Consider the following 25,795-nt stretch of genomic DNA (forward strand, 5'->3'; position numbering starts at 1 on the left):
TCCAGAGGGCCTATGTGACTCTGCTTGTGACGGTTGTTCCATGTATCTAATGACTTTGAATGTAGTTGGGAAGAGGACAGTCTGTGTGGTAAAGCGTCTGCTGGTTCCGAAATCGTGTATATACTATGTATAAAAATACAGAGTCCACAAATCAAATCATATGTACGGATTGCCATTCCATTCCTAGTAACATAACAAAGACACACAATGCCATTATGAATAACTGCGCTAGCATGTTCGCGTCGGTCGGTCCTCAATTCACTCGATTGTCCGTTTCTCTCTTTTTTTTTTTTTTTTTTTGTTCTTTTTGTCATTGAAGTAGACCTCGCTTCTAAAAACACAAACCCCTTATACACCTACATGCGCATCCGTGGATGCAAATGCGAAAGACGCGATTATGACTCGACCTCTCCACGGCGAAGTGCCAGTAGAGCCCGGACATCTGTAACGTACTGTAAGGCTTCGAACATGGGAACCAAATGAAGTAAGCCATTGTCCGTGGGATCGTTGATCCAGCCTTCGATAGGAACTGCATTATCTGGAAGTGGGTGTTAGTTGGCACACAGAGAGTGGGAGAGTGAGCAATACCTTCATGGAAGATATAGCTCATCGGGCTATTGTCCAGAATCATGACCTTGCTCAGATCCGGTTCTACAGAACTGAGATCTTTGATATATGCACCGTTGCGGAATGTGCAATGCTGGCGGTAATAACGGCCTTGGAAGTATTTGCGTTCTTGCTCGAGCCAGTCGATCACAGGATCGGCATACTCTTGGACACTTGCTGTGAAGATAACCAACTTATACCACTTGCTGACTTTGCGCAGGAATTCATCGCAGTGTGGTCGTTTGTGGACATAGTACAAGATTGGATGCTGGGGCCCCAATGTCGTTTGCGGCCCACCGGGTGACAATGCAGTAGTCGTGGGCATGGAGAGCTTCACCTCTACCATGTGACCACTGGACATGCGGCCACCCTTGGCGAGCGAGTGGATCAGGGTCTCGTCGAGGTCCAATACTAGAGTCTTCTGTGGGAGCCTGGCATTGCGCGGAGCTGCGGTATATGACGGCAACCGTTGTGGGAGAAGCGGGCGCGGTGGAGTTGGAGAATGCGGGTACTTGGTGATACGGTGGATGGATCCAGACGTTGGGGACTTCAAGCTGTCCAAGTGGACGGCGCCCTGGACTCGAGAGACACCTTCGGGCATTGGCGGTCCCAGATCTGCACTCTGTGACCGTCTTTGTCTCTGTAGTTTGTGAGATTCTTCATTATGGAGTTTGATTCGTATAGAACGTCGAGGTGTATTCTCTTCCGGGATTGGATCTGGGTCGTGGCCTTTCGTCTTCGTCGGCCGGTTCTTCCCACTGTGATTCCTGGAAAGTCGTCGATCTGTATCGGACTCGGAGGTTGTTGATATAATAGACTCGTGGGACGCTTGGGATCGAAGCTTGCGGGTGGAGCCACTCTGCCGTCGATTCTCCCCTTTATCCGGCCGGATCGTTGGGTCGGCAGAGGAGCGCCGCAACTTCCGGACCGGTGCGAACAGGGAGTAGCGACCATCATCGGCTTGGAAGCACTGAGCTACATAGACACCGGGGGCAGCAAGTGTAGATAGAATGAATCTGATGGTTTCTGTAATCGCATCGAAGATCCGGTGGGTGATTAGTCGCCAGGTGCTTCGGGTCGTGATCATGCTATCCTTGAGAGGCTCATGCAGCAATGGTGTCTTCTCATCTAAGCCATATGTCGTATCCTCCTCTGCGTCTTCATCCACCGGCGGTGGTCCATCGTTGTAGCTCTTCTCGGGGTCGAGGGCTCGAAAATTATTCTCGCTGTAGGATCGGAGTTTCGACAAGTCAGTTGGGAGACTTGCGCGTTTGCTATCGCCTTGAGATCGTGATCGTGGACGTGGAGAGATGGAAGATTGACCAATGACTCGCGAGGACAGGATATTCAGCGAGTTCATCTTCCCTCAAGGCCCACGGGAGACAGGGGCACAGCGATCTATTGAATGGATCGTGAGCGAATCATCAAAACCACTTGAAGCGGCCCATGAGGTTTGTTGAGAATATGGAGAGAAAGGGAGGGACCGCAAGGAGGTGTAAGCTGATCGTGTCGTTGAGGTTCTATCTAGGTACCGACCTCAATGCGCCAGTCACCCGTGCCTCGGAACTGTTTCCGCGACTCCAGTCCGGTTTCTACCGCAAGTTCGAAGCGGCAAAGGTAGGGCTGCCCTAAAACAAAGCACAAAGAATCAAAGAAACGAACACTGAACGCGAAATTCTAGAAGCGAAAGGCGTTGGGAAATAAGAAAGCGAGGATCAGAGAGTGTGGGGAAGCGGACAAGATCAAACGGCAGAAAATCGTTCATTGTCTCCCACTTTGTTCGGCTTCAGCTGAAATCTCCCCTTCACAGACATTGCTTGCTACTGACCTGCCTGTGGCTGCTTGAATTTGAAACCAGTGTATGATCGTTATTCAGGTTGTACAATCCATTGCTCCAGCACCGCTAACCTGCGCAGGCATCTTACGTCGTGTAATCCCACTTCGTCATGCCGGCTACGTCTTTGGCCCTCACGCCGGGCCTGGCGTCTTTTCTGAAGTCTCTTAAGACAAACCCAATCGATACCTCTATCGAGAATCTTATTTCGTATGGGAGTCCAAATCAACTAAACTATCTCGCCAGCAGTCAGGTTGCTAATATAGTACCTCGTACCTAGATTGCTCAAGCGCCGCCAAATCCGCCATTCGCGCTCATGTGCCACAGCAACTGCCTACTTGCTGCGCAGTGTGATCTCAGCATGTCGCACAGCAGATTCCGCAAAGCTCATTGAGCGGGTGCAAGGTGTGGGAAGGCGGCTGATGGCTGCGCAGCCACGAGAGATGGTTGTGGGCAATATTGTGCGCCGAGTCCTCGGTCTCATTCGCGATGAAGCGGAAGATGATCGCGAAGCTGAGTTCGCCCTCAGTGATGTTGGCTCAGAGAGTCAGCCCCAAACACCCCGCGCATATGACGGTTAGTTCAAGGTCATTGTCTAATGTCCGTACCGGTGACTCACTCAGACTGTTAGACCCATCATTGCCTCTGGACCGTGACTCGCTGTCCATGAGATCCGAGGATAGATCCGCTCGCCCCCCTCTGACATCTATGTTCAGCCTTCTCTCCCACCCAGAACCCGAGACCTCTCTCCCGAGCACCCCGGGATCCCTATCTCCCGGCGGACGGCTTCCCGGTCACGGTCCCAGCAAGGACGTGCGGGCCGAGGTGTTGGAAGGTATTGGTGAGATCATTGACGAGCTGGGCCAGGTAGACGACCAGATTGCCGCCTATGCTTTGGATCACATCCACTCGAATGAGATCATCCTCACACACACGTCCTCGACGACGGTTCAAAAATTCCTGCTCAAGGCCGCTGCTAAGCGCAAGTTCACTGTCATCCACGCCGAATCATACCCGAATAACCATGAGGCTACACACGCTACCGTCAGCGGTGGTGGCATGCACGATGATGACAATCTCGGCTTCGAATCTTTCCAGAAGCCACTGATCGAGCACGGCATCACCGTGATCCTCATTCCAGACTCCGCCGTCTTCGCACTCATGTCCCGGGTCAACAAGGTCATCCTGGGAACACACTCCGTCCTCGCTAACGGTGGCCTTGTCGCCGCAGCTGGTACTCGTGTCATCGCGCGTGCCGCTAAGGTCCACCAGACACCTATTGTGGTAGTGAGCGGAGTGTACAAGCTCAGCCCGGTCTATCCCTTCGACTTTGACTCCCTTATCGAGTACGGCGATGCGAGCAAAGTCCTTTCCTACGAGGATGGCGATCTCGTCGATCAAATTGATGTTCAAAATCCCATCTACGATTACGTTCCCGCGGAACTGGTCGATCTCTACATCACTAACCTGTAAGTTTGAAGCATCCTTCCCAGCTCTCGATGAGCCTATTTACTGACATTATCTCTTTCTAGCGGCGGTCATGCCCCATCATACCTCTACCGTATTGTGTCGGACCACTATCGCAAAGAAGACATCAGCTTCTAAGCTGGTTAGGTGACAGACGGCTGTAGTAGATCATTGATGAAAATAACCAAAATTGAGGGACATGCACGAACGATACCCCAGGAATGATGCTTGACGATTGATATGTGGGAGGAGTATTAGAATCCCTGGGATGTCTGGAGGGACATAGGCTTGACATTCAGTACCAAATCAAATCATAGTCACAATGCATCTGCAGGGCAACTCCACACTTAAGACACTACTAATAACCTAAAATGATAGCGTGAACATGCTTGACACGCCCAGTACCACTTCGGCAGTAACTAGGTACGACGTTATATAGTAAAGTAATGAGTTAGAAAAGTGCCATACGGCTGGCTCTACGCTACGTTCAAGTAGAACAGTCTATGTCCAACTCCAATCTGGAGTCAAGATAGCTCCAAAGAAAACAAGGTCATGGCGCCATAATCTTTTGGAATTTGTATCAATCGTGTTTAATTCGCAAAGCGTATCCATCACGTTCCAGACGAAAAAACCCGCCGGGGGACTCCCCAAAAAGAAAAGATCTCATGAAATCAAGGCGCTGATGAGGCGGGCTTTCCGTCCGGCACCTTTCCCATACACCGAGGCTCCCGGTCGCTGCATTTTTGATATCGGACAACAAAGAAAGAACTTGTTGACTTGCTTAAGAGCGGGGCTTCTCCTTCTTCTCGCGCCAAAGAGCGGCGAGACCGACACCGGAGACCTTGACGACCTTGAAACGGACACCGGGAATATCACCCTTGGCCTTACCCTTACGACCGAAACCGGCAAGGAGGACCTCGTCGTTCTCGTCGATGAAGTTCAGACAACCGTCATTGGGGACTATCGGAGACGCTGGTTAGCATTCGTTTCCAATAAGGGTTTTGTTTGTTCAATGGTTCTGGGTTGTCGTTGGTTCGACTCGTGGATTTCCATCTCTGAACAATAAAAGGGGATATAGGGCTACCCACCGAAAGCAGCGACCTTCTTGCCGTTCTTGATGAGCTGAACCTTGACACACTTGCGAATAGCGGAGTTGGGCTGCTTGGCCTCAACACCGACCTTCTCGAGGACGATACCCTTGGCGTGGGAAGCACCACCGAAGGGAGAAGACTTGAAGGCGGTTCCGAGGAGACGCTTCTTGAAGTGGTCGTCAGCCCAGCGCTGATCCTTGCGGTGAGCCTGGAGCTTGCGGGCGGCGTTCAAACCACGTGGCTTTCCTTTACCCATGTTGGCGGTTTATGTGTTCGACGGTACAACTGAGCGAGAAGATGTTAGCCTCCAGTCGGATGCAATGGTGGTGTGTGGCCGGGTTGCGATAGATGTGGAGAGTTGTGGGAAGCCGATTTTTTGTGCGTGCAGATGCGAATAGTTGGATCAGGGATCCCGCGAGGAACCCGAATCAAATAATTTCGAGAAACACAAAGAATAGGACGGCAGGAATAACAGTGTATCGATAATACGTACCGACTGGGAAGGGGTGTTGTCGCCAAAGGCTGGAGGTCGATTGTCGAAAAGTCGAAGAGTTCCGGAATTCCCTTGGACCACACTCGCTTTGGATGCACCTCAGGTGACTTTGTGCGGCAAGCCCTAAGCGAGTCACGGGACTGTCGTAACCCCCACCTGGGATTATGTCATCTGATAGCGATAGCTTATCGGTCCCGGCATTTATCGATAGCCTTCATCTGCTCTACACGTACACTTACACAGCGTTGAAGATGGAACTCACGAGGAAAACGACAAATTCCCAGCGATTACCTCCACCAGTTCTGTTTCAGGGGCCCCCATCACACAATGCCTCCAATATCTCCCTATCCGTACCGCCCGCGACCTCAGCCCTACCAACACCTTCCGGAAGCCAACCGCCACCACTCCAGCGGAACAGATCTCCACTCGGGAAAGAGGGTGAGAATGCCGAGAAGGCCAATCTACTATCACCATTTATGTCGCGCCGCCAATCCAAAAACGATGTGGACGGATCCGACGCTATCTGGCAGGAGATGCAGAGCGCCCTATCCGAAGTCGAACTGAGCGCGGTGACAAGCGAGAATGTCTTTGGAGAAAAGCACTCGGAAGCGCTAGAAGATCTACGACTGAAGCAATTGAAACTTGCCCAAGCCTGGGCGCGCAGCGAGGCAGATGATGAAGTTGTTGATCCCAGCCATGATGGGGAAAGTGCTAAGGCAAGCACGGCCCGGCAACGAGGCGCCACAGAAGCATCCCTCAAGGATGATGCAGCGACTGAACATAGCGCAGGACGTGGTTCAGTCTTACATCACACTCTGGACGAGGAGACTGAGAAAGACATTCTACTTGCGCGCAAGCGTCGTGAGGCTAATGACCGGTACTTTGATCGGGTAAACCAGGGTGTTTTGGATGTTGTTGCCAAGCTGGAGGAGGTTGCTCAGGCTATGCGCACTGTGGAACGAGAGAGCAAGGATATTTGGAGCGATTCGGAGAGTGTTGCGACTACTGCGCCTTCGTCTCATGCTGGGTGAGCCACTACCTCCTTTGTCATTTGCCGTTGGCCAGCATCGAAGTACTGCTTTCGGGCTGTGCCTTTAAATTGGCTGCTATAGACGCAAGATCCCGTGGGGCATCGTCAAGTCCTACATCATCGCCTCATCCTGTCACGGAACACGCTGGACGACAATCACATCCGTCGGCATAATCATACTAATGCATGTAAACTATAACAATAATCAAATGAGGGTATCCAAACTCCGATGCTCAAATTCAGACAAATGAAAACATGATCCTGCATCCCAATATCTTACTCCTAGCTCAACGAGACCAAATTGACCCATATCTCGGCCAAGACTCGATATTTATTCCCGCTTAATCACACGCGCAGCAGCCTTCCAACCCTCAGTAGCAGCGTCTCTCACGTCCTCCCATCTTGTCTCATATGCCTTTCGCGTTAAGACCTCGAGTTCCGTGTTCCACTTCTGTTTCAAGATCTCCTTCATGGTTGGCACTGATGGATTTTGGGCCTCTATCTCTTCACGGCGCCGCCGTGGAACATCTGCTGGTAGATTGCGGCGGTCATAGGCGCCAATGGAAGAGGTCAGCCAGTCGATTTGGTCGACCTGGGCGCGGATGGCTTTGCGCTGTTCTATGCGCGTTGAGCGGTGAACTTGGACGGTGATGAAGAGGATTGAGGTTGTGAAGGCAAAGCCGCTGGCCTGTCCAAGGGGGATATGAGGTTAGTCAATGCTCTTCTAAGGTAAAGAAGAGGTAAACGTACAAAGCCGGTGAAGAAGCCCATATTTGTTACGGGTGGTAGAGTTCGCCGGGTTTTGGTCTGATTCGTAGAAAGGATGACAGCGACCACAGACGCAAAGACCTTATTTAGATAAATATAGGTATTCGCCTGCGAATAAATCCAAGAGAACAACACGACAGAACAATGTCTAGTTGAGAGCGGAAAACTGAAGTCGGGCAGTCGGCGGAAGGGCTCCGATTGGCGGTGGGCCCGGGACAATTCTTCGATCATCGTCTCCTTCAACACCTTGAGCCCTTTGACCGCGGATTTCCGACTATACCCCCAATTTACTCTCCGCTTGCTTCCTCTCTCCCTAATTCAACTTCCAACTCCTCACCATGGCCGGCGGAGGAGGCAAATACCGACACTTGAGCCGGAATTCCGCGCATCGACAGGCCCTGCTTCGCAACCTGGTCACCTCCCTCTTCGAGCATGAAACAATCACGACGACATGGGCCAAGGCCAAAGAGGCCCAGCGTCTGGCCGACAAGCTGATCACATTGGGCAAGAAGAACACCGAGGCGAGTCGGAGACGGGCGTTGGAGATTTTCTACGTATGTGACACCCGGAACAAGCCCATATCAATTCGACTTGAGAATTCAGTCTAGCTGCGGGAACCTACGACTCAATCAATTGTTCCAGTTGTCAACTGCTGCGATTCTCAATTCATAATCTTCCTAATGAATCTTCAAAAATCAGTCCTCGAATAACGCGACTAACAAACCCCCAGACACCACATGCCATGCTCCCCAAACTCTTCGGACCCCTCCGCGAACGTTACGCAGAGCGCCCAGGTGGCTACACACGAGTCCTGCGCGTCGAGCCCAGCCAAAAATTCAATACTTCTCTGTCAAGAAGGGCAGCAAAGCAGCTCCCGCCGAGCGTAAACCGCAGCCCCAAGCCCCCATGGCAATCCTCGAGCTGGTCGATGGTCCCAAAGATATGCGCTTCGCCATGACGGCACGCACACTGGCGCGTGAGCGCTCCAAGGGCCGGGATGTGCCGCACGGTCTGACGAGATTGAATGTCCAGAAGGTTACGCAGTTCCGGAAAGATGGTGTTGAGGTTCTTGAGCGGGCTATTTCGAAATTGAGCCTTGGCAGAAAGGAGAAGAAGGCCGAGAAGGAGGACCAGGTTGAGTAGATGGCTTTTCTCTCTTTGGTCTAGAGATTATGTTCTCGTCTGGGCTTGATGGTGGTTCCTTTTAGATGGAACCATTTCCCGTTCAATTTCCGTTTGCTTTGCCTGTTTTATTATCAGGAGTTTTGTCTTCTTCCTGTTTATTATGGCATCTCGTCTTCCTTTGCACTTGCGCATGTGACATAGCCTCTGTATAAAAGATTCTGATACCTCTTTACTGTCAATCCCTTCGTATTCTCTGAGTAAGTCCGTGTATTTTAGCGGTCGAAACAGTTATAAATCGGGTTTACCTTTTCTGCTCAAGAGACAGTCCTTGGCCAAGTCCGCGCGCTGCAAGGGTGCTTGACTTGCCTAGAATTTGGGCCTGACACGTAAAGTTTGACGGGCTTCTTTAGGAAAACCATGCGCTGCAAGGTATATCATAGAACAAAACTAGCTGCAAATGTTGTTTATTCGCGGGATATGGTGACGACTTTAGGGCACTTTGCAATTTCACTTTGGTGGCTGCTACCAACGGAAGATCGACAAAGCATATAGGTAAATACAAGACCAACCAACTTATGTTGAGGTATTAGGCAAGTAGCTCAATTGATAGAGTTGCTCATTCTTCTAGGAGCCCAGGTGCTTGCAGTCGTTACTTGATCGTGAAGATCCCGTGTCTTCTCTTGGTGAAATCTGATATATCAACTGCAGCGCCAACGTCTATTCGCTCAATATTCTCAATCAAGGGGTACCAGGAGTTTATGCAAAACTACCAATAGTAGAATTCTCTAGCGTATGATCTTAGCACTCAAACTTACGGTCAAACTTGTTTGAATAAAAGAAGGATCCCCGGGACAACTGTTCCCGTCTGGAGAGAAGCTCAGGACTCATATTTCCAACTTCGCCTGTCTCGGATTCACTCAATGGATTGATAGTCCTTTGCCTCCATTGTCTCAGATTCTGTTCCACATTCTCACCGTTCTATACCCCTCTCACGTCAAGTATGCAATTGATATTCTCAACTATACACCTCAGAGCTCAAAACACAACTAATCCCTACCCTATATAGAAAAAGCACAACCAGCTGAAACAAACAAACAAAATGTCTCTTGATAACCCCAAACGCTACCGCAACACGGGTCCACCCCACCCCATCGATGCAGACACATATAAAGAAGTCGCGATCACCTCACCACTAAGATCCCACCCACCACTACCCTCAACAATCGAATCCAGCACCAGCGACTGCACCTTGCAAGTAAATCACGAAGACTGTACCCTAGAGCTCAGCGACCGCTCCCTAAACCTCGAACTGAACGGCATGCTAAAAGAAAGGCATGTAGAGACAGACATCGAGAAAGAAGCCGTGAACCAGGCAGAGCAGCACGAGTCCGGCCCACAGCGTGCAGGAACCGGCAATGCCAGTCAGCTCCCGTACTCGGAGTCCATGACGGAGACGGGGACTGTTAAGCGTCACAGATCTCGTCGGCGGCAGTGGATTATTGCGAGTGCTGTATTGGGGGTTCTTGTTATCCTTACTGTTATTATTGTTCCTTCTGCTATCTATGGTACTCGTGAGACTCAGGCGAGGAATATGGCTAAGGCTCAGGCTAATGAGGTTGGGCTTGGATATACATGAGCTTGGAGTTTGAATATACTTGTGATTGTATTTGGATATATTGGTTGAGGGGTATTGAGCTGGGTGTCGGAGGAAATGCGAATAGATGAAATTTTTTTTATTGGTTGTTAGTTAAGTTGTCTGCTTGGGAATCTACTTGTTGAACTTGAGAATCTTTAAGATGTATACAATACAGGGGAATCACTTGAAGGTGCGAATAGCAATCAGAGTGCTACTAGTGGACGCTAGTTTCTAAATGTACTAATAGAAGGCCACAAGGATGTCAATGGGAAGCAAAAGCTGGGCAAAAACAATGAATGAAGCAGTATACTCGCTTCGAGGCCTGTAGATTTAGTGCGAAGACGTTCCAAATACTTCATGTGTCGCACTATATATAACGTTATACTTTTTACTGTCGTTGTACTGATGCATGAAATAAGATAGGGCTTCTGAAATGTTCATTGTAGGAAGGTTAACCTATATGCGGTCCATTGATTTCCCAGCACTCCATTTATTTCTAGCCCTAACTATACTTTTGCCGCTAGATGATTCAAGTTACTATGTTAAACTTGAAGACTACAGTTGGAAGTAGGGGCGTAAAGAGTATTCTAATATGTGATATCAACAAATCACACAAAATGAACATTGAACCATGGGGGTTAAGAGCTCTACTATCTCTTTCTCTAGCACTACATGACTACCTGTTCAAAGCCAGTATACATAGCTACAAGAGTACAACTTACAGATAAGAAAAGTAATGGTTGTATGGATCCGAATTACCTGAGAGAAGATAAGGGACGTAACTCAACGTCCAGGCGACCATGCACTGCCCTAACTGTACAGAATAACACGACAGTCACATGGTAGCCCATGGATACATCTCACAGCGTAACATCTCCGGTTTCCACCATCAATGTTATTGCTCAAATATCACGCCACGATACGATGCAACATGGAGTGTGTAAGAGCTAAAGCTCAGAGGGCTTCAGTTTGGCTTTGAGAGTGTCGTGCCTCCTGAAACCACCAACGGTCCGTTGTTAACGCTAGGGATTCCATTCGCGTATGATGGCGCAGGGGCCGAGGGGGGAACATTTCGGGTGTTCATGTCGAACTCGGAAGGGACTTCGGATGGTGGGGGTTTGGGGGGAAGATGAGAGGGAGTTCCCCATTTGGCAATTGAGTCGCGGGGACCAGAGACAGGGACACGGTTTGGAATCATGTTTGCGGCAGGGTCCATGTTCCGATTTTGAGGGCCTTCATGGTACCCGGTCCACTGGCCCTGGACGCTGGTTTGCATGTTGGCATATGGCCGCATTGCGTGCTGAGGAATTTTGCTCGGATGGCGGCCAAGAGGTGCGCCACCTGGGATGAATGACCGGGTCTGAGGGTTGAAGTGTGACCTGGCATTGGCATATCCTGCCTGCATTGCGTGAGACCCAGCAGCATTCTGCATTGCAGGACTCATGTGTTGGCCGGGATATTGAGCATAAGGATATCCGCCTATGTTAGGCGGCATGGACTGCTGATGCTGGGGATAACCGGGCCAGTGGACAGGTGGACCGTTTCTTTGAGGTTGGGGCTGTTGATAATTCGCGGGGTAAGACGGAGAGTTCCAGTTGGGATTTTGCTGGTATGGAGCGGTATTTGGCACGGCGTAGTTGTTCATCGCCGGCGAGGACTTGTTTGACGATTGTTGACTCATCACTGGCTGGTTCATCGAAGCGTACCCAGGATACGGCGATTGCTGCGGCATGTTGCCTCCCTGCCATGAGCCATTGGAGGTCATTTGAGGTGACATTGTCATTGGATAATGCATGCCGTTCATGTTCATTTGGCCCTGCATTTGGTTTGGCATTTGACCTTGTATCTGGTTGGGAATCTGGCCTTGCATTTGTCCGTGCATTTGTCCGTGCATTTGTCCCTGCATCTGTCCTGGATACATCGCACCATTCTGACTAGATGGCAAATAACCACCTGAGGGTGGGGGTACACCGGGCCCAACCAAGTAGGGTACTTGGTTCGAGTATGAATTGTCGTTCACGGCAACGTTGTATGGAGCGGAACCGTTTGCATATTGCATGCCTGGATAGTAGGCGTTGAACTGGGAGCGAACTTCGAAACTGTCATCATGAGGTCTCTGTTTCTGGTTCTTTTTGCGACCATTCACGGAGCTGGAGCGCGACATGTTGGGATTTGATTCGCCACTAGCTGTGTCTGATTTGGCGCTATCTGGGAAGTCCCGGAAAATGCGCTCGCGCGCTTCGTGGTATTTCGCTTCTCGTTCCTCTCTTGTGAGATTCATTCGATCTTTGGCGGGAGTAGCGCCAGATGAAGACCCATTTCGTTCTCCATCTTGACCACTATCACCAGCCTCCGAAGTCGCCTTCGACGGAGCTGAAGAGCCTCCGATACTTCCATCGGTTCGATCGCCGTCATTCCGGCGCATAATCTTCATTGCCGGGACAGTTGGAGGAGGCGTGGTGTGGGTGGAAGCATGCACCATGGCCAAAGGCGTGGGTCTAACCAAGTCAGCAATCAATTCATCAGGGCAAAAGGAAATGACATAACCTACAGTCGGCAGAACGGTGTTCGGTGCAGCCTGACCGATGTAACATTATTGTCGACAAAATGTGTCAAATGATAGTAATCCCCTAGCTTGTGTGCAAGAAGTCGCCCAAATGCGTTTGATGGAGGTAGCTCCAAGGATTGCTCACTGAGACAATGATGTTAGTTAAACCCACAAGGGAGAGTTGCATGGGTAAGAGGGATATTGCTTACCTAGAATCCTTGATGAAATGCCGAATTTTCTCCTCCAGTTGAAGTATCAAAAGACGGTCTTTTGGTGATTTCATTGCCTCCAAAAGCTTCTCGTCTGGATCAAGAGGGAATCCATGTAGATTTTGACCATCCTGAATGCTGTCAGGGTTGGCAGAGATCACAAAGTTGTTCGCGACTGAATCAGGGGGTATTGCGCCGTTGCCAGACTGAGTGTCATTGAACAGAGGACCAGAAACGGGAAGTATCCCGCGTGGTCGTAGAGGGATGCCATCGCGGAAGTGGTCCCGATACGCGCGGCTGTCAGCTTCAGAGCCTGCTAACGAATTGGGAGCGCCAGAGGCAGGACCAGAAAGTGCATCCTCTTCGTCAATAGCCTGAACGCTAGCACTGTCATCAGGGCGCACAGAGTCCTTTTCATCCATTGCAAAAGTAGTCACTGAAGCAAGACTCTTCGAGTCGAAACTAGTCATTTTCGTGGATGATGTAGAAAGATGAGTACGATCATCATCAAAAGAGTTCTCTCGTTTGAGCAACCCATTTTCCTGACCACCAAGGAAAGAGCCCGAGCCTGCGCGGTGCTTGTTTAGGGTAATCCCGATATCTTGCACGCCTCTTCCTAGGTCATCGACAGCTAGGTCAATAGAGTTGGCCTCCGGCGTTTTATCCAGGGTGTGCTGACTGGGCAAATTAACACCCGAGTCATGCGCTTCCGCGCAAGAAGGTGGGTCTACTTGTTGGCAGATGTTATTTTCGTCAGATGCTGAGGAAATTTGGGGGTTGGAGGTCGCGGCCATTGCGGCAATCTGGTGATTTAGATTAGCGATGATTCACTAATTAGTGCGCTTTGATCAGCAGTACTCATGAGCCATACCTTTGCAAAAGAGAGCGGGCCATCTCCTCCAGGGGGACTTTGGGATGCCATATCAACGCTCCGCGGGATGCGTGTCGAAATTGTTTAGATACCACAAAAAAATCCCGAGATTAAGCCAAGATGCAGCTGCACTTAACACGTCTCGGATCCTTAAATATGAAAGAAGCGGAAACACGTCTGGTTGGAAAGTAGGTTGTTGGGGAAATCCGTTTCACACAAGCCCAAAACGAAAGACATATCTCTGGAAGAGGGCGATCGCCATGGAGAAAGCTGTGGGCATTAAGCATTAGCAGTGTAGAGTAGCATGGAGGATAGCCAGAGTATAAGTGGGGAGTAAATGGGACTCAGCAGGGCAAGCCCCCACACTCAATTCCAGGCAACGGTCCTTACATGATATCAAAGCTGGCTCATGTTCAGGGAGATAAAGGCCTCGTCCTGAGATGGAAAAACTGCAGATCGGGCAGCCCTGGAAAAAGGCAAGAAACACCACTAACTTATCCGAGCCGGCGGAACTGAATGACCTGAGAATTGATAGACCTCAAAAGAGAATCAATATCGATCAGGGGCGGTTGGAAATCTGAAATCTGATTATTCTCGAACGCCTGAAGATTCGTGGGCGCATTTTGCCGCGCCCCACCGCCCCTGCCGCGCGCCTACAATTTCCTTGGGCTTCAAAAGGTGAACAGCCGCCGATCAAACGACTTGCGCCGAACCACTTTACGCCTGACTTCGACTGTACACCCGTGTGTGGTCTTGTTTATACCACCTAACGAGACTTGAAGGATCTCTTGCTACAAAATTAGACTCCGTCCGCCACACTACACTTTCCAATGAACCGTTATAGAAACGCTCCGACGCTCCGAGGCCCCAGCAAGGCCTCCGCGAACACACAGTGTCAAAAATGCCTCAAACGAGATATGTGCCCCCTCTCGCCGTGAAGGACTTGGGCTAACCTCAACGCACGGCACTACAGTTATGAATGCAAGGCAACAGCACAAGAGCGGCCATATATGGCACGTCCTTCGCGGACTCAACAACTTATGAACCCCAAGTTGGTGCCCAAGCTCTCGAATGAAAATCCAAATGAGCTTCTGCAGACGTGAGTACCTATCATCTTGCACACCCCATGCCTATACTGTAACTAAACAAGACATAGAGTTGGTGTGGCTGATGAGCTACTTGCGAAACGAGAGCAGGAGCGTGGCCGAAAGAGGGACCTTGAAGATACCACAGACCGCGACTCTCAGTCTCCGAAGCGGGCCAGATCCGTCTCATCGCACTCAATGAGTTCAATTTCAACTATATCAACCAACCGATCCTATTCCGCATCTCCTCGCCGGAGCAGACGTGACGCACACGACGGTCGTCGGGATTCCACATCACCACCTCCAACCAAGTCTCGGAAAAGACGCTACAGTGATTCTTCAGAGGGCCGTGCTGGCTCGGTACACTCTTCGGAACAAAGACCTCGCTCGATCTCCAGGGAACGCACTGAGGATCGCAATACTCGACGAAGACGCCGTGAGTCTAGCCCCGAGGAAAGAGGGCGGCACCGTGCTGCGGGAAGACACAGCTCGCGCCGAGACCGCCGTAGCAAGAGTGCGGACAAGGCCCGTGTTCCAAAGGAAAAGCGTTCTCCAACTCCCGATGGTGCCCGTGACCGTTACTACCGGGATCGAGCAAGCCCGCCACGCCAGTCTCAACCGCCTAGACAAGATACCAGAATGCGAAGTGATCAGCCTCCTCGTGAACGGAGCTTGAGTCCTTTCAGCAAACGCTTGGCTTTGACTCAAGCCATGAACCATGGAAGGTAAATCAATTTTAAATGGTGTTCTGGTACATTAGGATTCTTAAGGCGCAATGAGTCGATGGGGCGCCAATTCATGTTCCATTGGCATATGTGAACAAGTGTATTATTAGCATTTTCAGGCATGCGACTTCCAACCTATCAGCCTCGGTAGCGAAACAAAAAAGATGTCAAGAACGATATTGAAAGGACAAAACAGAATTGCTCATTGAAACTGTTTGAACTGCAACCTTTCCTAACGCCTCATGTTGATTTGCAGTATGGCAGCATGCCTGTGCCCTAATCGGACGCCTCAAGATAGAAATATGATAAAAATGATAAAATGGACAGAATATAGAAAGTACAGGTAAAGGCAGAAAAGCTAGACAGCACCAGCCCTGCCAAGGGTATCACATTCAAATCGTTTCATCGTCGTCCTTCTCCTCTCGCTCGCGCATATGGATGCCCTCAACCAGTGTCTCGCCCTCCATACCCACTTCCTCGCCCTCTCCATTCGATGCCCCGCCACGTTCCTTCGCAGCGCGCTGTGCAGCTTCTATCCGTTGTCGTACAAGTCGAGCAATTGCATTTTCCGTCCGTACGTCGAGAATCTTAAGCTTCTCGTCCAGATCCCGTTTCAAGTCCCAGTTCGGTTTCTTCGGTTGCAGTTTGAATAGATCAATGGGTTGGTCGGCTTCTGCATCTTTCTTGGCTTGCTCTGCTGTGGCCTTTGCGATTTCCGCTGCCTGTGTCTCAAGCGTCACCTGGCCCTCTTGTGGGCCCTGCTCGAATCCCAGCTTGGGGCCGCGGGCTTCGGCGTCGTAGTTGCGGCCTGACAAGTAGGTTCTTGTCACATCTGGTTCTGTGTCGGCATCCGGAAGCTCTTCTGATGCACCGGCATCTACTGTCTCGGGTTCTGGTTGCTTGCGCTTAAGGGCTGCGAGCTTGGCGAGGCGGGCTTTGCGGTCGATGGACGCCGCATCAAGATTGGCGTGGTTCGACGACATTCTTTCGATGTTGTTTGGAAGTGGCCGTGGGATGTTTTGGACTTGGGCTCCAGGAGAAAAAGTGAATGGGGTGACCTAGAGTAATCCCAAGCTCCGAGAAAGTTGAAGAGCGGAATGATAAAAGAAGATGTGGTGCGCCACACCTCAGCCACGGCAAAATCGGGCGGAAATCAACTTTCAACATTTAACCATACTCCGACTTCTTCACCCTGCGCGACTTCTGGGTCTGTTCTCTTCCGGATTTCCCAATGTATGCGAATACATACTCCTGAATGTCATTGTGTCCGCACCAACTCGTTCGGTCCCGTCTGAACGGGTTGCTTTCGTCGCAATGCCGCAGCGCAGGCCGATGGTATCGGGACCCCGGGGCGCCAAATTTTGGACATAGAGTGCAGCATGCCTCGACTTCCGGTTCTTCGGCGATCTTGGAGCCTGGAACTACACACGATGACCTTTCCAGTTCCGGAATATCGCAACTTGCCAACCACGATCCCGAAAGCCCATACCCCGAGTCAAGTCATTTCGCAACAGATGAATATGGCAATGCTGAGAAGTCAACCTCGAGAACTCGATCAAACCACCGTCAAATCCGAAGAAATGTGGCACCACTCCCACTCATGCCGAAGAAGGAAATACGGAAGATTATCCATGCGCAAGGTCTTGCTCCCAGTCTCGTGAATCCTATATCTAGGAGAATCAACGTCGCAATCCAAAAACAGGGCAGACCATTGAAAAAGCGAACACTTTATCTGATGACTGTGATGCGACTGAACTCCATATATACGCGCGAGCTGGGAATTCGCCAATGGAAACCCGCATATGAAGCGATCTACAAGGCCAAGGTATATGACCGCGATGTCATAAATAAAGCCGTTCTCCCTACACTGCGAGGCGAGGGAGAAGCATTGCTAGAATTGGTCCGCAGTGACTGCCAAGGGAAATTCCGCGAAGAGTGGGGAGCTATGACAAGGCCTCGAAAGGCATTTGCCTGGCAGCGCCTTGCCATTTGGCTGTTGCAGAACGACCCCAAACTAGCATTGGAGTTCTTGCTTGTTACGACCGCGACCCAAGAAAAGCCGGACTTTACTCTGGTCGCTGATTGTCTGTTGTATCTGGATAGATTCTATTATGAGGACTGGCTTGAAGATTGGCAGAGCGGTGATCACACATATCAATCGCTTGTTGAGACTTGCCTGAACCCAAAGGAGTGGCCCATCTTACAAACGCCTCACAAAGGATTCCGGCTCTTTATTCGCCGAGCGAGCGCAGACGGCGTCTCCGATGCTATGCGGATTGTGAAGGAGAGGGGCATCTTCATGACAGCTGAAACAGCGCTTTGCTTTGTGAACCGTTTTACGGAACTCAAGGACGCACAACGGGCCTTGGAAGCCCTGGATTTCCTCCCCAAAATTAAAGATCCTGAATTTGGCATGAACTCCGAAGGTGTTTCACGACACTGCTGCAAACTCTTAACTCTTGACACCGTGGAGGATAAAGATGGTGGACGCAATTTCCGAATTCTTCCCCAACTACTCAAGATGGGCATCAACCCTGGACGAGACATGATGAACGTTGTGCTCGCTAACGCTTACAAAACCGGTGATCCTCAGCTGGGGTCTGATATGCTTCAGTTCATGAGGAATCACGGCCATGATTTCGACTCCTATACCTACTTGACTCTCCTCACGGACGCAGTCTCTCGAGGTGACCGGGGTCGTGTCGACGAGTTGGTCCAGGAGGTTGAGATGCAAGAGGAACTACGAAAGAACCCATACATCTTCAGCAAAATCTTCCATGCCCACTACACTTTTACCGCCAAGCACATCGACCCTAATACAGACCCCTCGGAGGTCTTCTACTCTATGCTTGAAATGTACAACAGACTCCACGACATCACTCCCCTCAAAGAACTTCACATGATCCCTCCCCAATACACCCAACCACCAACCCAAGGAATCAGAGGCCCACCCTCCCCAGTATCCTTGTTCCTAATGATTTCGACGTTCTTCCGCTGCAAAAACCGGCAAAACCATGCGCATCGCATGTACGAACAGTTCCGCACCCTCGCGCAGCAGGGCCACCCATCCATCGCCCCTCTAGTCGAGACTGATCACGTCTACAACGAGTTCCTCATTGCCTTCCGCAGAGCCGACCGTGGACTGCGGGGCTGTGTTCGTCTCGTGGAGGACATGCTCGACTCATCCTCTATCCCAAAGGAGACCACAGATGGCAGACCTCTCCACCCTGTCCAGCCAACCCCCGAACCTGGACGATCCTCCTCAGTGCCTTCAACTACCACAACCGCCCAGATGCAGCAGAAAAGGTCAAGCAAATGATGGCCAAGCATAACGTCAGGTATAACGAGGTCACTTGGAATACCATCATCAACGGGTATGCGAATGCGCAGAAGATTCCCGAGACCGCTGCTGCGATCAAGATGATGGAGCAGCAGGGTTTCCCGATTGACCCTTACACGATGAAGAGTCTACGCTATCTGCGTGACCCCGAGCGGCTCTGGGTTTCTATGGAGGAGTTGGACGATCAGCATGTTCAGAAGGGTCTTCAGCCTACTCCTCCGCTTACTGTGCCGGACTCTACTTCTGATATTCACGCTGGCACGGAAGAGCGTGATCAGCTGATTGATCATGGCTTGGAGAAGTTGAAGCCTAAGCTGTGATATTGAATACCCTTTTGTTCCTTTTACTTGTTGGCCTCGGTGGGTTTAGCCATGGGTGCATTTCGGATGGTGTTTGAAGAAGTATTTTAAACTTTTTGTAAATTTGGATATCATGTACTATACATTGCATCATCATGAATTTGTGTTTGCCCGGATACTCGTTGCATCCAGTCCCATCAGTAATTGTTCAAAATGAACCCGCTTTGGCCCTCACTTAGGCGTTGGCGAGTAGGGCGAATGCTCGAGGGTATTCAGGTTATCCGCTATCAGAAAGCGAATTAAACCGATTTAACCACCGAAGAAGATGGAAACCTATTCAGTAAAATGTCAATTAGTACCCATTTGGAATCCTCGTAGATCTCGAGCTGTCGACTTACTGCCATCAGAACGCAGCAAATGCTAACGTAGGGGCTCAGTCGTTCTCCAACACGAGCACACTTCCAGAATATCCCAAAGATTCTAGCAAGTCAGCGTCAGCATCTCTCGTCGCTACCGTCGGGCCAAGTGACCACCTACCCATTCTGATTCCGGTCCATAATTCCCGGCATAATCGAGTGCGCATAACTGCTTGTGCAAATGATGAGAAGAATCACCAGTAGCAGCGACTGAAAGTTGAAAAGGGCCGTCTAGGTAAGTTCATTGTCATGTTAGCATTGTGATCCTTATCGTGGCCAGTATGCAACAGCAGGAGTTGAATGAGTCCCATGACAACATTCACTTGCTTTTGCCGGCAACCACAGAGCAGCAAAAGCTCACCATTTTGAAATAGGTTTCGAATCCTCGCCCGCAACGTGGGCCTTGGAGAGCTGCAAGTCAAGGAAGTGAGGTAGATCCCCAGGCCAGGTCGCGAACCAGCCGATTCTGCCAACCATGCCCGCCAAACGCACGGCCCGCAAGAAGCGGGTATCCTTTTCGCTGCCAAATGCTTCAAATGAAGCTGCTTCTAATCCCCGCTCGACTCCCTCGACTTGCAATTCGCCAGGCAAACCTGCGTCGGGTCATGTGCCACATAAATCCACACCCTCCTGGCTTAAGATCCCGTTCAACGAGCAAGACACAGCTCTAATCCGCGCCGATTATCAACCCCAGTGGACACCCAAGAGTCCGACTTCCGAAGAACCTCCCGACAAAGCTCCCGATAAACCCTCTCATATAATACCAAAGGGCCCCAAGAAGCCCACCAAATCCGCCATGGCTGAACCTCGTGCTCGCGTCGCCCGCCACAAGGGCCAGATGAACTTTCCTGCAGAGCGTACGTTCTGCGCAACAAACCCATTGCCGCAAGCCGATAACTAACTTCAAATCTAGTCCGTCTCCTTCTCCTCGCATACGGAGATCCAAGCCCCCACCCATCCTTCTCCAGCGAACCCCTCCCAGAAACCGTCCGCGTCCTCGACGAAATCGTCACCGACTTCGTGCTCGAAGTCTGCCACGGCGCCGCCCAAGTCGCCCACCACGCCCGTCGCCAGAAGATCAAAGTCGAAGACTTCCGCTTCGCCCTGCGTCGCGACCCCAACAAGCTCGGTCGTGTCCAGGAACTGCTGCGCATGGAGCGTGAACTAAAGGAAGCGCGTAAAGCGTTCGACCAGAATGATGACCAGGTTGCCAAAGAAGCCGGCAAGAAGGGTGCTGCCGCTGCCGCTGCCGCAGCAGCTGCTGGTGAAGATCCCGAGGCTGCTGAGGCTGCTGCTACCGCCGGTGCTCTGAAGAAGGGCAAGGGCAAGGGAAAGCGTGGTGCTGGGCCTCGTCGTAGTTCAGATGCTACTGAAGAGTCGGTTTCGAAGAAGCGCAAGACTATCAACTAGTTTCCGTCTAGTGGTTTATTGTCTTGCCATTTTTCTTTCGGCATTGGGTTATGGATGGCGTTCGATTTCCTTTCTGTGGTTCGCTTTCGGACGCAAATATCATGATTATCGGCGTTGGCGGGTCTTTTTTTCTGCTCTGCATGGGGCTATGGTCTGGACATATGGATGAATAGGAACATGGGATTTACTTAATGCGGAGAATTCAAGATACCAATTCGCAATGAAATGTTTGGCCGAGTGCCGTGTACTTTTACTTCTCTGCTTTGAATTGTAGCTGTGAGATACTGCCAATGTCGACCAAACCAATGCAAAAGCATTATGTCTACAAGAAAACGATACAGCATGAGGTATACAAAGTTTATTTTCTCAGATACCAAAAACTAAACACCAAAAAATGGTTTCCCTGGGAATCGAACCCAGAACCTTTCCGGAACACTTGCTTGAAGCAATTGTTAACGGAAAATCATAACCGCTAGACCAGGAAACCAGATCACATGATAAACGCAGAACCATTGTGCTACATGAGGCAAAAGCTGATTTGAGGTTCACAGTTTCATCTTCACAGTTCTCTTCTCTATCTCTAGGGGTACTTCGATTTATACTGTTCGAACTGATCTCCACATTGGTTCTTTAAGAGCTTCTAGATCATCTTATGAATAACAATATTATACTAACCGTGGAGGTAAATGGCCAAGTATATGATCATCAGGTCTATATTGTATTCCTATCTTTGACCTATTTTCAAACGTCGTTTCTAGATCTCGGTCTGTAGTGTATATCTATGTAGCATAATATCATCATAAAAGAAAGAAAAGACAAATCCTACAATTGAATGAAATATCCCTGTTATGCTTATAAGCAACAACAGCCCTGAGTTCTCGGAGTCCCTCCGTCCCACACGCCTTGGACCCTGTCTAAGCTAGGCTGGCCTCCGCTACCAGTGGTAAAATGATTACCCAGCTTTTATGGCCACACAATCCTATGTATACACAACCCGGCTAAACATATATAGCAAGCCAATACGTTTCACAGAGGATCACGATGAGCGTGGGGTTCTCGGCCGAAGTGACGACCAAGACTCTCATAAAATAACGGAAAGGCTTACTCCAGCCACCTTTCACCATATCCTCTCTACAACTTAAACTACAACTACAACTACATCATGCCCGAGCACAAACCCCAAATCCCAATCCCAAACCGCCTCAAAGGCCTCGTCGCCCTGATAACCGGCGCTGCCGGAAACATCGGCCTCGAAACAGCAAATCGGCTCTTACAAGAGGGCGCCAGTGTTGTTTTGGTTGATATCAATGCCGAAAAGCTTGCTCAATCGAAGCAGAAGCTTATTGATGACTTCAAAGAATCGCCAATGTATACGGATCAGTTCATGGCGGATGATGCCATTTTTACAGTACAAGCTGATGTTACTGTCGAAGAGGATGTGCTGAACTCGGTTACAAAAACAGTTTCTAGGTTTGGACGGTTGAATATTGCTGTTCTCTGTGCTGGGATTTCGTATTCCTCGACGAGTATTTTGGAAACGGAAGTTGAACAGTATGATAAGGTTATGCGGGTTAATTCTCGGTCTGGTAGGTCTTCCCCACCTAAGTATCAGAAATTATAGGAATCTTGGATTGATGCTCGACTATATAAAGCTTTCCTAGGTGTCAAGCACTGTGGAAACGCCATGAAACAAACCGGATCTGGGGGGAGTATTATCCTCGTATCTTCAATCGCCGGTCTCCGTGCTACACCTGGTTTATCGGTATACTCAATGTCGAAGTTTGCACTACGTGGTCTATGTCTCTCTGCAGCAGCAGAACTAGGGCAATTCAATATTCGCGTGAATACGGTGCACCCATCTGGAGTCAATACGCCCATGTTCCTTGCTTCTTGGCCACCCGAGAAGATGGAGAGTATGCTTGCTTCGGTTCCTCTTGGTCGGTGGGCTGAAGTAGCTGATGTTGCGGCGTTAGTTGCATTTTTGGGGAGTTCTGATGCGCAGTTTATGACTGGCGGTGCGCTTAAGGTTGATGGGGGAGTTGTTATGTATTAGTTGATAAGTATACTTTGTTGGATGCTTGTACTTGGAATGGAGATATATATTGAGGACCAGATCTGAGAGTAACCCGTGAAAATTAACGTTACCTGGCTTGGTAATGGTACACATTCGTGTACTCCCTTCCCGGAGATGAATATAAAATATATATAGTAGCTTGTTTCATATTCATGCTGATAAAACACAATCTGATGGTAATTGATGGAAATATCCTTAGTGACAGCGAGATCATCATTAAGAGGCATCCAGAGGATGAGGAGCATAATCTATTTGACTATGATGATACTCAAAGGAAGCGCCATAATCTGATAGACCAGAAAAAGGATGATAAAGTCGGTATGTGAAGGGGCGAGGACTTTAGTCCTTAAGAAACAGGGCTGCAAACAAGGCGTGAGGCATCCCATGGCAATGCCATGAAAAGTTTACAGACTCGAGATACTGCAGCTTGGCCTCCACCATCGTGGCATTAGGGAAAACAGTCCGACAACAGGTGTTCGCGATTTGCATTGGTAGATAAACCTAGCGATAGTTGTGCTATCCTACAAAAGCTGTTAGCTTTCTTTCTTGTGCTATACTATACACGTAGGGCTATCGAAACGCACTTACATGCCAACTGAAAAGGCTCGTGTAGAATGGGTTGGAAAAAGTGGGCATGTGCACAGTCAAGTCCATGGCGGCTGAGGGCTGAGGAGACTGAAGCTATGACGATAAGAAGTTGCTATTTGGAATAAGAGCCTTGATTAGCAGAAGACCATGACAGAAATGAACAAACGGGAAACAGCAAATAGAACCGGAAAGAAGAGTTCGTGTGAAGTGCGTCTGACGAGACATCCACAGAACTTACTGTTCCGAACGAACATGATTGCTCAGTGCGCTGTAAGACCCGGAAGATGGAGGAGAGGGACGAGTAGGAGCCGGCCAAGAGATAGGGCAGCGACTACCCAGGGACAGACCATAGCAGTGGCAGAAAGAGTTACAGGCCACGATGACGCTATTCAAAACGTGTCAGTCTTCGTGTTTGGCTGTGTTACAGTTAGTAAACTCAGCTCATCTTTGATTGAAGAGCTTTGCTGAAAACATGCCATCGCGTTCTACACAGCAAGCCCACTACACAGCACCGTACAATACGTTCGCACAAGCCAATCCAAGAGGCAATCTCTAGAACTTTTATGTCCATTTCATCGTAACTGAAAACGCCGCGCCCAGATAGATGCGACTTCATAAAAACCGGGTCGACCCCGAGGAGATCAGCACTCTCCACACGCGCACACCAGCCACCAACACATATACCAATACATTGATGTTTCAAGTAGGTTGACCTCAGCCCAAAACGAGGATCAATCCCACCACTGGTGTTTTAAGACCGAATATGCCTGATCATCTAGACGGGCAAATCGAATCTGGAAGCCATGAAGGGGGAACATGACTGGGTCGTAGTCCTGTGCCCCGTAGAAGCTTGCGGGGAGGGGAAAAAGAAAAGCGGAGCGGAAAAAAGGAAACAAGAGGAAGAGAAGTGGGATAGTAACAAAGAAACAAGACCCAAAAAGAGGTAGAAAAGGGAGGAGGGTAGAAGAGACAGAGAACGTAGTATTAATAACGTTCACTTGGATTGGATGGTACGGTTTCCTCCCGCAATTGGTCACATTATGCATCAATTTCGCTTAATTCCTTATGCGCGGGCTTCCTCGCGGTCCTGACGGCGGTTTTGGTTGCCCTTCCCACGCTGGTTGCCTTTGCCCTCTCCGGTGGCAGCTCCTCACCACCACCACCCAGAGTCAGCTGGGCGGTTGCTAGACGGGTGGACAGCTCCATCTGTGTGCGAACGGTGTTGGCGAGGTAGGAGACCACCAAGACGTCCTGGATGTGGTTGTTGCTGTGCGGTGTTAGTTATGGATCATTAAAGTGGGGGTAGGATACATACAAGTCACGCTCAATGTCGGCGGGCTCGACCTTGGGGGCGAGAGCGAGAGCGTTGAGCAGGAACTGACCCATTGCTGTCGAAGCGGGGGTCTCCTCGTCAATAACGGACTCGACGTACCGCGAGACACGGTCAATCATGGAGAGAACCTCCTCAACGGCGAGCTCGAGAGACTCAATATCGGAGGTGATGGTGGCAGAACGCTCCTCGGCGTCCTTGGCGTTGGCAATCGACTCGAGACCACTCTTATCAGCCTCGCCGTAGCGGAGCTCGTAGGGGACGGGGATGAAGGCGGCACTGTCGGCAGCGCGCTCAGCGGTGACACCGACGGGGGCGGAAATGTAAGCACGGGTCTCGAGGTCCTTGCCGGGCTGAGTTGAGACAGTCAGGTGGACAGCGGGGTGAGGCCAGGTACCGTCACCCTGGCCGCTGTAGAAGTTCTGGATCAAGGCGGAGAAAGTGTTGAGTTCGGAAGCAGTGGCGTACCAGCCAACAAGGACCTCGCGCGGGTTGGCCTTCAGGTGCAGGGCGAGCATCTGCTTGTGGTATTCCATATCGACCTCGACCTGGTCCTCGGCCTCGGAGTGGCCCACAGCGAAGGCGGATCGGACCTCGACTTCACTTCCATCCTCAGAGCGTGTTCCTAGCAGTGTACCGATGACGCGTTCCTGGTCGGCATTACGGCGCAGCGAGTGGTCGAGGACGGAGAAGATGGCCTGAAAGGGTGAGCTTTGTACCCCTCGGCGATTAGATCCCACTTACCTGGGGCTGGATGACCACGTTGAGAGGGGCAGTAGTGGGAGCAGTCCCCACGCTGACGGGACCCAGAGGGCGAGCAAGGTGCAAAAAGGAGTCCATGATTGATATG

General features: G+C 50.3%; 16 protein-coding genes across 16 annotated transcripts; 8 read left to right on the top strand and 8 right to left on the bottom strand.

Moving 5' to 3' along the window:
* Positions 1-395: 395 nt before the first annotated feature.
* nemA (Nem1-Spo7 phosphatase catalytic subunit NEM1) lies at positions 396-1,966 on the bottom strand (the record flags this gene model as incomplete). The annotated part of the gene is made up of 2 exons (XM_058520314.1): positions 396-538; positions 589-1,966. The coding sequence occupies 2 exons, from the start codon at positions 1,964-1,966 to the stop codon at positions 396-398; spliced, it is 1,521 nt and encodes a 506-aa protein (XP_058367838.1).
* Positions 1,967-2,552: 586 nt separating this feature from the next.
* Positions 2,553-4,045, top strand: N7446_011573 (translation initiation factor eIF2B subunit beta; the record flags this gene model as incomplete). The annotated part of the gene is made up of 4 exons (XM_058520315.1): positions 2,553-2,650; positions 2,721-3,016; positions 3,072-3,909; positions 3,973-4,045. 4 exons carry the CDS (start codon positions 2,553-2,555, stop codon positions 4,043-4,045), a joined length of 1,305 nt encoding a protein of 434 aa, XP_058367839.1.
* A 643-nt stretch (positions 4,046-4,688) lies between these two features.
* rps23 (40S ribosomal protein uS12) lies at positions 4,689-5,254 on the bottom strand (the record flags this gene model as incomplete). The annotated part of the gene is made up of 2 exons (XM_058520316.1): positions 4,689-4,867; positions 4,996-5,254. The coding sequence occupies 2 exons, from the start codon at positions 5,252-5,254 to the stop codon at positions 4,689-4,691; spliced, it is 438 nt and encodes a 145-aa protein (XP_058367840.1).
* A 488-nt stretch (positions 5,255-5,742) lies between these two features.
* Positions 5,743-6,522, top strand: N7446_011575 (DUF5315 domain-containing protein; the record flags this gene model as incomplete). The annotated part of the gene is made up of 1 exon (XM_058520317.1): positions 5,743-6,522. The coding sequence occupies one exon, from the start codon at positions 5,743-5,745 to the stop codon at positions 6,520-6,522; it is 780 nt and encodes a 259-aa protein (XP_058367841.1).
* Positions 6,523-6,686: 164 nt separating this feature from the next.
* Positions 6,687-7,367, bottom strand: N7446_011576 (MICOS complex subunit Mic12 family protein). The gene is made up of 2 exons (XM_058520318.1): positions 7,272-7,367; positions 6,687-7,209 (listed from the first exon to the last, which is right to left on the bottom strand). Exons 1-2 carry the CDS (start codon positions 7,290-7,292, stop codon positions 6,853-6,855), a joined length of 378 nt encoding a protein of 125 aa, XP_058367842.1. The 5' UTR covers positions 7,293-7,367; the 3' UTR covers positions 6,687-6,852.
* A 231-nt stretch (positions 7,368-7,598) lies between these two features.
* Positions 7,599-8,432, top strand: N7446_011577 (mitochondrial 54S ribosomal protein bL17m; the record flags this gene model as incomplete). Its single annotated transcript, XM_058520319.1, is given in 3 exon segments — positions 7,599-7,843; positions 8,020-8,172; positions 8,184-8,432. 3 exon segments carry the CDS (start codon positions 7,628-7,630, stop codon positions 8,430-8,432), a joined length of 618 nt encoding a protein of 205 aa, XP_058367843.1. The 5' UTR covers positions 7,599-7,627.
* Positions 8,433-9,513: 1,081 nt separating this feature from the next.
* Positions 9,514-10,050, top strand: N7446_011578 (uncharacterized protein; the record flags this gene model as incomplete). The annotated part of the gene is made up of 1 exon (XM_058520320.1): positions 9,514-10,050. One exon carries the CDS (start codon positions 9,514-9,516, stop codon positions 10,048-10,050), a length of 537 nt encoding a protein of 178 aa, XP_058367844.1.
* Positions 10,051-11,014: 964 nt separating this feature from the next.
* N7446_011579 (putative R3H domain protein) lies at positions 11,015-14,235 on the bottom strand (the record flags this gene model as incomplete). The annotated part of the gene is made up of 5 exons (XM_058520321.1): positions 14,069-14,235; positions 13,679-13,948; positions 12,808-13,610; positions 12,602-12,742; positions 11,015-12,548 (listed from the first exon to the last, which is right to left on the bottom strand). The coding sequence occupies exons 2-5, from the start codon at positions 13,727-13,729 to the stop codon at positions 11,015-11,017; spliced, it is 2,529 nt and encodes an 842-aa protein (XP_058367845.1). The 5' UTR covers positions 13,730-13,948; positions 14,069-14,235.
* Positions 14,236-14,508: 273 nt separating this feature from the next.
* N7446_011580 (zinc finger CCHC-type containing 10) lies at positions 14,509-15,492 on the top strand (the record flags this gene model as incomplete). The annotated part of the gene is made up of 3 exons (XM_058520322.1): positions 14,509-14,593; positions 14,642-14,777; positions 14,835-15,492. The coding sequence occupies 3 exons, from the start codon at positions 14,509-14,511 to the stop codon at positions 15,490-15,492; spliced, it is 879 nt and encodes a 292-aa protein (XP_058367846.1).
* A 388-nt stretch (positions 15,493-15,880) lies between these two features.
* Positions 15,881-16,471, bottom strand: N7446_011581 (CCDC12/cwf18 family protein; the record flags this gene model as incomplete). Its single annotated transcript, XM_058520323.1, has 1 exon — positions 15,881-16,471. The coding sequence occupies one exon, from the start codon at positions 16,469-16,471 to the stop codon at positions 15,881-15,883; it is 591 nt and encodes a 196-aa protein (XP_058367847.1).
* A 272-nt stretch (positions 16,472-16,743) lies between these two features.
* Positions 16,744-19,148, top strand: N7446_011582 (pentatricopeptide repeat protein; the record flags this gene model as incomplete). Its single annotated transcript, XM_058520324.1, has 2 exons — positions 16,744-18,642; positions 18,705-19,148. 2 exons carry the CDS (start codon positions 16,744-16,746, stop codon positions 19,146-19,148), a joined length of 2,343 nt encoding a protein of 780 aa, XP_058367848.1.
* A 288-nt stretch (positions 19,149-19,436) lies between these two features.
* Positions 19,437-19,907, bottom strand: N7446_011583 (protein kish; the record flags this gene model as incomplete). Its single annotated transcript, XM_058520325.1, has 4 exons — positions 19,437-19,460; positions 19,526-19,607; positions 19,665-19,774; positions 19,905-19,907. 4 exons carry the CDS (start codon positions 19,905-19,907, stop codon positions 19,437-19,439), a joined length of 219 nt encoding a protein of 72 aa, XP_058367849.1.
* A 111-nt stretch (positions 19,908-20,018) lies between these two features.
* N7446_011584 (putative transcription initiation factor TFIID subunit 13) lies at positions 20,019-20,958 on the top strand (the record flags this gene model as incomplete). Its single annotated transcript, XM_058520326.1, has 2 exons — positions 20,019-20,400; positions 20,457-20,958. The coding sequence occupies 2 exons, from the start codon at positions 20,019-20,021 to the stop codon at positions 20,951-20,953; spliced, it is 879 nt and encodes a 292-aa protein (XP_058367850.1). The 3' UTR covers positions 20,954-20,958.
* A 1,157-nt stretch (positions 20,959-22,115) lies between these two features.
* Positions 22,116-23,006, top strand: N7446_011585 (SDR family NAD(P)-dependent oxidoreductase; the record flags this gene model as incomplete). The annotated part of the gene is made up of 2 exons (XM_058520327.1): positions 22,116-22,539; positions 22,606-23,006. The coding sequence occupies 2 exons, from the start codon at positions 22,116-22,118 to the stop codon at positions 23,004-23,006; spliced, it is 825 nt and encodes a 274-aa protein (XP_058367851.1).
* Positions 23,007-23,366: 360 nt separating this feature from the next.
* N7446_011586 (uncharacterized protein) lies at positions 23,367-23,681 on the bottom strand (the record flags this gene model as incomplete). Its single annotated transcript, XM_058520328.1, has 2 exons — positions 23,367-23,528; positions 23,616-23,681. 2 exons carry the CDS (start codon positions 23,679-23,681, stop codon positions 23,367-23,369), a joined length of 228 nt encoding a protein of 75 aa, XP_058367852.1.
* Positions 23,682-24,653: 972 nt separating this feature from the next.
* On the bottom strand, positions 24,654-25,785 carry N7446_011587 (eukaryotic translation initiation factor 3 subunit F; the record flags this gene model as incomplete). Its single annotated transcript, XM_058520329.1, has 3 exons — positions 24,654-24,882; positions 24,931-25,643; positions 25,690-25,785. The coding sequence occupies 3 exons, from the start codon at positions 25,783-25,785 to the stop codon at positions 24,654-24,656; spliced, it is 1,038 nt and encodes a 345-aa protein (XP_058367853.1).
* Between the last annotated feature and the right edge of the window lie 10 nt (positions 25,786-25,795).

The sequence above is a fragment of the Penicillium canescens genome (genome assembly GCF_028828765.1).
Source record: "Penicillium canescens strain IBT 15451 chromosome Unknown utg000008l_segment0_segment0, whole genome shotgun sequence".
NCBI lineage: Eukaryota > Fungi > Ascomycota > Eurotiomycetes > Eurotiales > Aspergillaceae > Penicillium > Penicillium canescens.

Bases quoted from the DNA above. Each gene is read 5' to 3' on its own strand.
- N7446_011576 (XM_058520318.1), bottom strand. From the start codon at position 7,292: ATGGGCTTCTTCACCGGCTTT. The intron at 7,210-7,271 runs GTACGTTTACCT...CCCCTTGGACAG, and splicing joins TGGGCTTCTTCACCGGCTTT to GCCAGCGGCTTTGCCTTCAC.